Source organism: Dermacentor albipictus, chromosome 2 (genome assembly GCF_038994185.2).
Source record: "Dermacentor albipictus isolate Rhodes 1998 colony chromosome 2, USDA_Dalb.pri_finalv2, whole genome shotgun sequence".
Taxonomy (NCBI): Eukaryota; Metazoa; Arthropoda; class Arachnida; order Ixodida; family Ixodidae; genus Dermacentor; species Dermacentor albipictus.
The window spans coordinates 83631198-83644381 of record NC_091822.1 but is presented as its reverse complement, the minus strand read 5'-3'; the positions used below and the strand labels follow the sequence as shown (position 1 = coordinate 83644381).

Below are 13184 nucleotides of genomic sequence, written 5' to 3'. Positions count from 1 at the left end.
GTCAAGGCGAGGCTGAAATGGGGCTTTAAAAAAATGAGCAGCGATCTCAGTTATGGTCGTGCGGTGAAAGCGCTGCTACATCTCGCAGGGCAAAACACCAGTTCATGAAAATTATGCATTGAGCATGTCAGTATGGAAACACTTGAAAATGTACAGAAAACACGTAAACAAAATGTACTGAAAGAGGAAAACGTGAAGTCACCGACCGTTTGCTTCAAAACAGAAAACTTATCACTATTACACTCTGCAGGTTTGCTGAAGTTGCTCGTGGCGATGCGTGCTGAGAAATGCCAAGATTGTATTACCGTAATTAACATTTTAATATCGTCACAACTTGTTTATGGGTCGCCATAAAAATGATAGCACTATATATAGTATAAGCCCTACAGGACCTGATCAGTAACCTTGCTTGTTAAGTGACTTTTTCCTAAATGATATGGTTTAGCTATGTCTTCAGTACCAGAGAAAAACTTCAGGTTGTTCGCCTGCTGTGTTAGTGAAGATGAAAGTGTAATTTTTGTGAATGACAACGTGTAGTTTTGATTTTATCTTGATGTCGAAAAAACAGGTGCGTGTTGCTACTAAATACACATGCACAGGCTCTTAGTTCAAAATTTGGCTGAACCCATTCTTCTGATTTTATGCATAACTGTCAAGGCTCGCCGGTGTAATGGCTGCCGTTATAGAATGAAGGTTATAAATACCGATAGGTTAGTAAGTTCATTTGTGTTTGTGACGCGATGGTGTGACGTATATTGCCACTGACCTACGCTTCATTTGAACGGTTGTGTGCTCTGTTGATGTAGTAAATGTGATGTGATATGAGCTGGCGCAGTATGTGATTTTGCACAACAAGCTTCGAATGCAAATGTTGATTGCTCTTCCACCTAGAAGTTGGCCCGGTGAATTGTAAATGCCTCCACAAACCACCATTGCAAGACATGTGGCTTCTATGAGAGTTTGATACCATGCGTACATATGACTTAGTTGGCTTTTAACGGCGCATGCGTACTTTGTCAAGTTCGTGTGCGTGGTGCTGATCAACTACATTAGCGAGGTCCTCATATGAGTGCCTCAGCCCACTCATCTCTTGAAATTAATGATTGTGTGCAGCTCTGTATTTTTCTCGCATGTGTCTCTCGTGTCGCTGGACTGACACCAACAACGCCACTTGATCGGGAAGTTCTGTAGTGGCGTGGCATTCACCTAATTCAATTCAATTTCCAAAGCTACACACTTTGACAGCTAGGCATCAACTATGCCAACATCTACTCTGCTGTCCTATTGGTAAACCTAGCATGTCAATGCTGCTATTACTGCTTATGTAAAAATTCAGGATTATGATCTGAGCAAGTGCTCTTTCAGGTGAACATGAACGGCCCAATTATGTGCGATGCAGAATGTGACAGTGAGACGCTGCTGGTCGTTTTTCCGCGCTTATGCACTTACTGCAGGTGAGTTTAGTCATTCTACAGCGAACACGCATCGCTCTTGCCTAAAGGAAAGACGGAGCGAGGCCATCCCCTATGCGTGCGTGTTCAGTTAGGCTTTGCAAGGAAAGCATCTGTCTGCTCGAAAGCATGTCAAGCAAGAAGGATGGCAGCAATTTTACATCTACTTTGTGATTCGTCATTCGCTTGTAGAAAACTTAAGATGATCAGTTATTGCCTTAATACAAACGCGGAAACGTGTCGCCTAAAAGTATTGCTACTCCGATAAAGTGGAAATACAGCTGTTAAATTGCTTTGATAGCTAGTTCTAGAAAAGGTCAAGGCAGCGCGATACAGCGTATTTTCCACGCTAAGGCCTTACAAGGCATTACGGCGAAAATTCATTAAATTTGCCCTTTGCTAGAAAAAAAGCAAGATATTGAAAGTGTCTGAAGCAAACACTTTTGCACTAAACCAGTGTGCGTGTATTTGGCCGCTGGTGTGTCCACAGGGCTCCTCAATTTACCCTGCCATCTCGTCACGTCATGCCCGCGTGGGCGTGATGTAATAACCTGACGGAAATAACCTGAAGTCAACCTGACGCAAATGTAGTGTTTGAGCCGGCAGACGCCTGCCGGCTCAAGCACTACATTTCCGTCAGGTTATTTATTGCACCAAGTTATTTAGCGATTCACCAATGGGGGAGGTCCGAGATTACGAGCAATTTGTCTCAAGTGAGTGAAGACGAATATGTGGTGGACACTGTGCATGATTCCTTTCGGACATCTTTCAGTTCAATTTAACTTTATTTCGTTACCACATTTTTAGGTGAGAGCTGAGGAGCCTACTGTAAAAGCTATCCCTCTCAATAGCGTGTCGAACCCGTGAACACCTATAACGCATTGATCCATGTGGCTTTGCAGCCGCATGGATTATGCAAAATATCAAGTATACTCAATCATTCACATAGAGTTTAAGTCAATATGAACGAGTTTAATTTTTTCTTCGTTGGCTATCATAATCAATAAAAGTCGTTCTAAACAAGGCTAAATTTCTGGCACGTCAACAGAGGCGCTACTAAATTTTTTTTTCAGTTATCTTCACCACCATAACAGCAACAGTAAAAGAAGGAAGCAGCACGTCAACAGCATGAATTGTCCTGGCGGGGTTGGTACTGGGTTTTCTTGAAGGGCAAAAGCGGGATAATAAAGTACGGCACATCGTTCTGAATAAATGCAAACTTGAAGAGGATGACTAACTCAGAAACTCCTTTAATTAAGTCAAGACAATCTTAACGAAAATTAGGCGAGTTGCTAGCATTCACTGTTTATCCCCGCAGCGTACAAAAGGCGAAGTACACAGGCGGAGATAAAAAACAAGCATTGAACTCGCAACTCACTTTCTTTTCGGAAAAGGATGGTACGCCAGCCGACCAAATATAAGCATTTGTAGCTTTATCATGCATCGAAATTTCAAAGCAGCAACCAATAACAAAAATAAGCACGTCCCTTCTTGGCATTTAGGAAAGTGAATTCGTTATCTGCGAATGCAGCAGATGTGAAACATAGGACTTGTTGGGCGGTTTGGTTCATACTGCGAGGAAAAAAAAATGTATTGCGCGGGATTCCATACAAGGACGTGGTCAAGAACACGGAGAAGCACTACGGATCATGTCAAGAAAAAAATGTATTGTGCGTAATTCAATACAAGGACGTGGTAATGGACACGGGCAAGCACTACAGATGTTGTCAAGTGCTTGTCCGTGTCCTATGCTACGTCCTTGTCTTGAATTCCGCGCAGTCTAATTTTTTCCTTGCAGCAGATGGTTCACAAACGCCCCTATATGCGAGCTTTCAAATATAGGAAGCCTCAGTTACTACACATGTCAGACTATTTCTGTGTGACGAAAGAAGTATCCTAATAAGAACTAATAAGAGGTAATAAGAGGTGTCACAATCGCCGCACGCAATGGTTAGCCAAATGAGAATGATTGCGTTTATCAGGTACCTGGAGTTGCTCTTTTAGGCAGGTATTAAAACGCGGATCTGTTTCGCCTATGAAGCTTTTGCCGCAAAGTAACGGCAGCACGTATACTACGTTTCTTTTGCGCCTGAGATACTTCGAATGTTCTTTCAGAACAGAAAGACGATTTCAGAACGCCAGTCTTCTAAGCCATAACTTCGCAAAGTTGTTGCAGCAGCTTGTCAGGGGTGGTAAAACGGCATCAGCGCCAAGCCGGCTGTCAACGTTGTTTAGTCCATTCCAAAGGCAATGGAGGAGGGGCACGACGGTGACACATTTTGGCTGTGTATTTTCTGCTAATTCTTCACCCTTGCTGTCCCACACTCTTGACAATCTTGATTACGGTTGCAGCTTCCCTATAAATAACGTGCTCCTAGATAGCCACCAGATTCAGTCGTTACTTCGTTTGGCAAGCTTTCGGTCGTTATTTCAATTATAATAGCGTTGCTTTTTTTTCAGATTCTTACAATGACCAGTGTTGTTGCATAGGCAACGTTAAGCTGATCTAGATCTATACTTCGAGCAAGTGTGGTCTGTTTATAGTCCCAGTGTTAGAGATATCCAGAAATTGCACTTCATTTCATTTAACTATCTTATGAGTGAACTTGAGGACCGATATACATTCACGGAACGCTGTAAAGAAATAAGAAGCACTGCAACCACGTTCACACTGTCAAAAATAACCAAATCATCATCAACATGTGTGAAAATAATGTTTTACTAGTTTGGCTAAACCGTTGTGTGTGCTTGGGCCCACTCGAGCCACAAAATACCTTGGAGCCAATGCTCGCGCATGATGTCTGCATAGATGTTGTTCCTTCGCATTCAACAAACGTGGCATAAAGAAAACAGGAGACTTACAGAAAAACCTTTTTTGCCAATGTTTCGTTGTCGTTCGGTTACTTCACATATTTATTATATTCTGAAATACACATCTTTACCCATTTTATTAGCTATGCAATATGAATAGTGTAGAATAAATTCTGTCTATCGTAGTGCCACAGTGAATTATATTCACTAAGATACAGGGCCAAACCTTCCTGGTCATACCGGGTCATAAACCTTCCATGAAGGATGCTGCTTTTGGATAAATCACGGTATCAGCTGCCGCCATGAGTTCTCTTCAAGGATCGGCTCGTATCGACTCCTCCGCCTTTCGCGTCATACTGGAAAAGAACACCTTGAAATGCATGCGCTTCGCTTTCTCAACTGTCGCCGTACCTAACTGCGACCGTGCCTTACGCTCATCGCTTCTTCCATGGATAAAAGAACGCTGCCGGGTGGATCGTCGTTGATGGTTGTAGTGTCCCTCACTAACTCACGGTTCCTACAGCTATAACACGTTGCCGTTACATGTGGTTATCTATCTCTATCTATCTCACATGACATCATCAAGAACAGCAGAGCTTCTTGCAGTATTGTCTTTGTTACGATACATAAATTCAATGCGAAAAGGGGAACACTGGGTCATCCTTAGTGACTCGCAGGCATATTTGTATTCACTTCATTATTACATGAGCAATTCGCAAAACATGGCGTTAGTTTACGAGACACTTAAGAAACTAACAAAAGCAAGTGAATGGAATTCACTTGCTTTTGTTAGTTTCTTAAGCGTCTCGTAATGTTCCTATAGATAGCTGTCCACTGTAATATCGCTGGGAATGTTGCAGCAGACCAGGGAACTCGACAAGCGCATGTTAATAACGCTGCATATGGTCTCCCTTAACGCAAGGCAAACTGCGGCCCATACTAACACAGATCTCAGCCCATGGTTGCAAAGCGACATGGTTTGATCAGAGCTGGAAATTTTCAGATTCATTTCAGATTGACCCAATGCTTCAATTTAAAATCCCTTCCTCCATTAGATACAATAACCATTGAAACGCTCATGCACCATTTGCGGCTCCCTGCCACGTACACAAAGCACTTTCTACAGACGAATTCAAGAGCTGATAGTCTACAATGCACTTGTGGTCACGTGGATGACGATGTACAGCATCTTCTGGTAGAATTTCCCCGACGCGACACACACAGACAGAGCATAGCCCGTGATTTAATGGCACTAGATCGCAGGTTCTCCAGCCTCAGGAAGATCTTAGGCCCCTGGCCAACATACTCATTGCAAAGACGAGCGTTACTGGCACTCTCTATACTTCTAAAAGCGGGCAATATTCTCGGAAACTAATGAGTAGACTGTTTAAATGTGATAAGTGCATTCTAAATTTTCTTCGCCCATTTTGGCCAATTGAATGCTTGGCTTCATGAAGCTTCACTTGATCCCAAGCCATGCTTTCTTATGTGCCCTGATTTTAGCCTAGTTATGGGACGTGGCTTTGTGTTTACTTTAGTGCACCTATGTGTCTGCTGTGTTTCTGAGTTGACTTTCAGTTATAGCGTGGCATTAGGGTACTTATGTGACTGGAATTTGTGTTGTTTTGATTTTAGCAGTTTTTATGATTTATTCTTTTCTTTAAATTGCTATAAGAAAACGAGTAGCCGACGCAAATTAAAGGTGACAACGTCTCCCAAATACCACATAATAAAGAAAGCAAATGAACACTTCGGACCAATTTTGAAGATGTTTCACGTCAAAAGAAAAAAATTGCATGGCCATCAGCGGGCAGAAATCAGAAACTGGTGACTTATTCAGCGTGGCTACTCTGAAGACAAACATCATTTGTCATTTCGAAGGCATGTATAAGAAGAGCGGCTGAGAACACACGGCATTCGATATAACATTCTTCTCGAATGCTCAATATTGGGAAGCGTTTCCTGGCGTATTTCAAACAGTAGGAGCCTCAAGCAGCGGATCAGTAACAACCTAATTATTAAGCATGTGGCTATTTAAACATCTTCTGCGTATGTGCCTGTTGAGTTTTAGTCTTGGCGCTCTTCATTCTGAAAAGATCCGTTGGTGCGGGTCAGGCCTAAGTGAGTATATATTTTACATGTTTAACGAGAAAACCGCGAAGAACTTTTGTCGCACAGTTGTAAAATGCAAAGCTAATGAACTTCGAAAGAAAATGTGACGAGAATGGGATCATTTATGTAAGTAACATGTAAGTACCACAGCTAGAAATTATGAATGTGCTCAATAGTCCCAAAATTAAAGATGTACCTGAGCATATTGTGAAGAAACCCCTTTAGCTTTCAGCAAGGTAAAATGAAATCCATGCTTGGTAATTTGTTTAGTGAGAAGTGAGGCCTGTTGAGTTGCAGTCAGAGAGACAACGCAAGTATTGAAAATTTGTGCATACCAAGCGGAATTCGACTGTCTAAGCCCCCGATGTTATCGGAACACACAGCGGTCCTACCTGATAATAGTCGTGACTGAAACTGTCGATTTCATGGTCTTTCAAAATACTGCGGCATTTTGCGATGACAGATCTCAAAATACGGCTCCACTCGAGGCGCGATTGTTCGTTCGTGTGTGTTCTATCTTTTTTCATCACGACCACGATGTGCTTATGTGGACTAACCAAGGTGCTTATGTGAACCTTAATAAACTTGTCACTGCACCACTTTTACGGTTACTTCCGTGCTCTGAACTGTAATTAACTTTGTAACTGCCAAAGAAATGTTTCCTCGTTTCCGCCGGACGCAGATCCACTGGATAAGGCAAAGGCGACCAGGACTGTAACGGAGATGTTCTTTTCATGCAAAAACGATATCATCCGCCAAAACGTCAAGCCATCAATAATACATGTATGTAGGTTCCCTTCTCTTTCAATACCTCTCGTTAATATTTCGTGGCATATTATGCGCAGAGAACGCTTATTTGATCAATGCAGCTATATCTACAATAATGCACACAGATTTTGTTCTAGGTAAGCAAACCTAAATTTTAACCAGCTATTTGCCATTACGGACAGATTTTGAATTTCTTTGCTTAATTTCCGACATAATTGGGACACTTTCACAAGGAGAGAGCACAGCTTTTGTAATGTTCCAGTGCCCAAGGATGTCTACCATCCAGGTCTCGGCAACCTACATTACATACATGATTACCTACCACTGATTTGCTTTTTGGTGTCGACGGCGAGCTCAATCAGAACCTCAATAATGTTACCCATTTTCATAACGCTAGCCTAACTTTCATCCTACTGGGAAAACAGATCATTCTAGTAGCACTAACAAGACAAGTTTACACAAATGGCATGGTGTAGAGTCCTTGTGAATCTCCAGAGGGTCCTACAAGAAAAGATATTTCTACGCAACACATGTTTTAATAAAAACGCGGTGCTTGCGCATGGTGGCCTAGATAAGATAGTTCCTAGTTGAAAAGGGCAACAGAAATTTCTGTCGTGACTACCGAAATTTCTATGGACGACAGAAGTTCCTGGCGTTTCTGTAGTTGCGGCAGACATTTCTGACGCTACGACAGAAATTCTGATGTCGCAAGAGAAACATTCTGTCATGAAGACCAAGAGTTCTGAAGTCGCAACAGAAACGTTCTGTCGAGAGAACAAGAGTTCGGAAGTAAAAACAACAACATTCTATCGCGACAGCGATTCTGTCGTTAAAACAGGAACGCTCTGTCGCGACGACACACTTTCTGTCGTGGCGTTAGAAATCGGCCACGTTCTCTAGCAACGACGTAAGTTCTGAGGGCGCGACAGAAGCGCTTTCCATCGCTACGCTTTTAAACTGCATGTCAGTTTCACATCGGTGGTGTACACTGTACTTTTCTCTTGCGCAATATTCAATGGTGCGTTTCCTGAATCCGGCAACGCTGATAGCACCGACACCGGCATTAAAGTCGACGAGGCCAATTGTCATAATGGTGCCGTGACGACGAGGCACCAGCAACGCCCTACCCGCCTCCTCAAAATCAGCCGCTTATCCGAATCACATCATCTGCGGCAAGGGCTGCATATTCCTTTTGTTTTATTTGGTAAGATGTGGGACACAGGCCTGTGGATTTACATGTGCCCTTAAGCTGACACATTAGCTAATTTCCGAGAAATATTGCATAGGCTGTTGCGTGTGCCTACAAATGTAGGCGCTGGAACATCTGCAATGCTTTTGATGGGGGCTCACGCGCAATTACCACCTTCCAGAGGGCTTTGTGTCGACAGCCAGGGAATTCGAGATAACATTGCATACATTACTGTATGTATACATTACACACGTACTATACCTACCCTCCTCCCCGCCTCTCACGCGACTTGCAAGAGCAGCAACAGTAGCAGCAGCAGCAATAGCAGTGGAAAAGTTGAAAGAAGAGGCAGAGATAAGCTTCCCTTTAAAAGTGAAGTGATTGCAATAAGGTACACAAGTCGTGTTTATTTTTCTCGGCGAATAGAGAAAGGACGCGAAATGTGAAAAATGACTTGTTACTGCGAGCCCATGCGTAGGAGGACCATCGAGCAATCTCAGTGGGACGGCAAGCTCTTCACCTGGAACTGGGCCGAGCAGTGCCCATAACAGCACGCGGGTTCTCCCATTGTCCCGGTGATTGTTGTGCAGGGAGAACAAGCAAATTATCTCTTCTGAACGGGAAACCTGGGATGAGCTGCTTCCTTTTCAAAGTGTTTGCCGGCGCTCCTACTCCGTGCGCAAGGCTGAGCAGTCACGTGGTACATTAAAGCGAAGCTTTCTCTGCGAACACTATGCAAGGACTTCCTGAGCATGGTTGCTGGGTACTACTGGGTGCTGCTTCGGTCTTGTCGAGTACATCGCACTTAAAAAAAAAACTAGGTGCCCGATGGCGGCGTATATCTCAGTCCCCGAGCAAAGCTGGCATATCTTGTTGCTGCTAGGCCATCGCTCGTATACATTTATCGTGCCATACAATTAGCTCTTTCAGAAGATCGCCGCGTGTGTCACATTCAGTAGCACGGGTGTGGGAGAGCATGCGCAAGCGTGCCAGGTTGCTTTGCGCGAAAGGCGAAGGAATCGAATGCAAAATCTTACGTCTTGCGATAACTGCTTCACAATGTTCCGCTTCGCCTAGATTGCTACATGTGTATTCGATCTTCGTAATCACTTTATATATCTTGCGAGCTTTCTATATATGGCAAAAAAAGAATCCGGCATGTGTTCCATTGCTGGAAAGACCTCACTTTTACGTGTCTTACTAAAACCGCATATTTGACATCTGGACATTTATAACAAGACGCATAAAGTTAGACAATGAGGTTTACTTTCTTATTATATATTGGAACATCAGGGAATAAAATATCACTGCAAGTAACCCGACGAGCTGTAAACAACATGCGCTCTTGGTGTTATTCTCGTAGAGTGACGCGTTGTAATTTCGTTATTGAGGTCGCTGCGTAGCTGGGACACCTTTTATATTCACTGTCACGCGGCTGAAGCAGCGTAATACGTCCACCCTATTGAAAATCCCAATTCACTCTCACAGCGCGATATTTCAGTAGTTGTGACTTCCCGTGCAGTAATTAGACTTTCATTACAGGAAGCCGACAGGCTCTGCGTGTCATGGCGAGTGTGCTACGTCATCGGAGCAGACAACAAGAATGTTCGTAATGCGCAATGCGCACAATTCTTTTATTTTTAAATGCGTGGTTTCTACTGAACCTGACATTTTGGTGTTGTTTTCTTGCTTTCGTATTCAGGCTTCACTGACGTTTGGAGACGTAACAGTGGACTGTATGCAAATGATGGCTCGCACTTGGGTCACAGTGTCCCCGGTAAGCCTCAACGTCACTATCACGAGCAGCAGTTTAATAGTATCTGTTCTTATTCATGTGCTCAATAGTGGGCCTAACATATATCTGTCATGATTTAATATATCCTTAATGTAATGAATTTTGGTCACTTTAGGAGCTTGTACGAAAAATCGCACTCGGTTATGACTTAAACTAGCAGACTCGAACGAAATTTACCACTTTTGCCAACGTGCATCTCCCAAAGGAAGCCGTCAGCCACAGGATTCAGTTATGCCTCCAACGCATAAAACGCTTGTTTTTCAACGCTTTCTACCGTTACTTTTTTCTATTGTAGCTGCTGTGCTTAAATCAATATTTAAATGATGCGTTATCAATAGGAATAAGTATTCACATATGTTCGTGAGAAAATGCACACAGAAACATTAAGGATGATATCATGAATAAGTAAAGAGCTTTCTTATTACAATTAATTATCTGTGAATGTCCGTGGTACTTCTTCGGCCCGGCGTCGTCTTCACTCTCAACCTTCTCCTTCGGGAAGAACGCGTTTTGGAGAAATCTTATAAACTTCATTTGCTTAATAGAGCGAATTTCAAACCCTAAGTGAGCACTAAAACGAGCAATTGAATTATTTAAACTCGCGTGTTATTGTTAGCGATAGAGAATTTAAATGAAAAAGATGGTCAAGAACAGAAAGGCCAAATGCTTGACTGCAATATATGTAGTATAACCTGATTCGCTGAAGCTGGCTGGGTGAGAGAGAGAGAGAAAAGCGATTCTTATTGGTGAGACAGATGGTCCGGCCCTCCAGACCAGGGCTTCCGTTGGTCGATGCACTGCTCTCAGCACACCGTCCGCTAGCCATTTCTTGTCATGTCGGATCCGGGCTGTGCAGGGGGCGTCCAATTGGGCCGTGGATCTGTTGGCTGCAATTAAACTTTTGACATTGGGATTGTGTGCTCACGGGACCGCATTGTGTGGAGTAAATCTCCCGTGGGATCACAGTGCGGCCATTGTGGCATCGCAGTAATGTCCGGGTAATGCTAGCGCAGGGTTACAGGGACCGGAAGTGTGTTTGTGTGGACCTGTCGGCTCAAGAACCGTTTCCGTTCTGGTAAGCGAGTGGTGAGGAGCGAGGGATTTCCTCCTGTCTTTTTGTCACCCTCCTGTTTCAAAGGGGATGCCAATAAACATCGCCATCACCGCCATCCTCATCATGCTGTCGTTTCATGCCTACCCCCCCCCCCCTATCATCGACGCAAGCGCCGCGCGTGCTAAAAGGATCGCCAGTCTCGCCCCATCTCACCTGCTCGTCGGTAGCGCGTTGCCTCTGTGTGTTCTGTATTCGTCATATTGTTGCTGTCCTCTGTTCAATTTAACTGTGTTTTATGGACGTGCGTTGCACTCCTTCCAGTCCGCCATGCCCCTAACTTCAAAATATTCTTTTCGCTGCCACGACGTACCTTCCGTGTATACAGTTCTCTCATTTCCTCGTTGAGGGTGGTAGATACACCTAAACAAGAAAATATTTCTGTCACATTCCCCTTGCACCCATCTTCTTTGACTGAAATATTTGTCAGGAATCGGTGTCACCAGCGTTTATGGACGCTCTAGCCTCTCATTTAGTTGCCTCATGCAGGAACGCATGCTATATGACGCTGGGATGCTCGTTAAGTTCAGAAGTAAAATTGGTCTTTATATGTGCGGCAACTGTATTCTCCAAAAATCGTTACCTTTTTTCCCATTCTTTGTGGCCCATTTACTAGATATGGGAAGCTGCGAAACTGTAGTATCGTATAAAGAATATGGGAAGAACTCCATGTGTTAGTATAACATGTGAATTTGCCGTTACTGCTTATCGCTCATAGCAACAGACTGTCCGGTTGCGTGAAAAATTGCGGTGACACTAGCTTCCTGTCGATGTTAAACGTGCATCATTTCCGGATTTGTTTAAGGGCTGCCTGTATAGTTATATAAATTATAGGTAATAAGTTCTCCTGCATTACTTTTTCGCATTAACTTTTCTCGATTCGCCTAGTCTATCTGCGCTGCTAAGCATCAGGCCGCAGTATCAAATCCCGGCTACGCTGTCCGTATTTCGAAGGGCCCGAACCGAAAAAAAAATAACGCATGTGTATTGAGCATTAATTGAGCGCTAACAACCCGCTGGTGGTCAAAAATAATCCGGAATCTCCCAATACAGCGCGCCTCGTAATGATGTCGTGGTGCTGTTGCGGGAAAGTAGGGAATTTCAGGTTTTTATAAAATGTGTAAGAATTTTATGCTTACACAACGAGAAAACCATTCGTTCATCCCTCTGTCCCATAAGGCGACCGCTTTCAAAATAGCGCTCGCTGCAGCGAGCGAATTCACATTCGTTCTGCCTCTCGCATCACCGCCAACGAAGCGGCGACAACATAGTGCTAACGGCAACTCAGCACACGCCACCCTCAGCCCCTTTCGCAGATCGCTTTCAAGATACGGGTCCGCGTGTCTTTCCTCGACGCTAAGTAAGCGATGAAAACACATCGCGCCAAGCTATCAGCAGTCAGCACTGTTTGTCGACATCGTAGATCGCCGTGCCACCGGCCGAGTGCGTTTGATCACGGTTCATAATGGTCCGATTGGTATGGATAATGCGCTGAAGAGTAATGCCATCTTATACTGATCGGAACGTCATTAGGACACCTGCCGCCGCCACCTGCAGTACTTCTAATGTCAAAGTGGGCCATTTTCGCCACCTCTTAAAGCCGTTCATTCCGAAACCGCTGCAGTGCCACAAGTGCCTTCAGTTGGGTCACGTCAGAGGCGTTTGTAATAACGTGGCACTATGTACGTGCTGCGCGTAGTTCGCCACCACGAGATCATGCCCCCAAGAAACTATATTAAATGCATAAACTTCAACGGATGGCACGAAGCTACGTGGAGAAATTGCCCCCGAATCAACAAGGAGTGGAGTATATTGAAGGATATGGAAGGGAAGGCTATACGCATCGGGAACGAACCAATCCTGCGAAAAAATGACGCTTCCGCCACCACCACTGACATTCGCCAAAGAACACAAAATGTGACCCACAGGGCCAATCTAATCCAGTGG

At 44.0% G+C, this 13184-nt stretch overlaps 1 protein-coding gene across 2 annotated transcripts in view; it reads left to right on the top strand.

Moving 5' to 3' along the window:
* Nucleotides 1-13184, top strand: part of LOC139055463 (uncharacterized) — a 70702-nt gene that overhangs the window by 18659 nt on the left and 38859 nt on the right. For both annotated transcript variants that reach the window (XM_070532957.1, XM_070532956.1), the window contains exons 2-4: nucleotides 7057-7157; nucleotides 9874-9936; nucleotides 10034-10108. In XM_070532957.1, the coding sequence (XP_070389058.1) occupies nucleotides 7098-7157; nucleotides 9874-9936; nucleotides 10034-10108 (198 nt within the window). In that variant the 5' untranslated portion in view covers nucleotides 7057-7097. The remainder of the gene's footprint in view (nucleotides 1-7056; nucleotides 7158-9873; nucleotides 9937-10033; nucleotides 10109-13184) is intronic.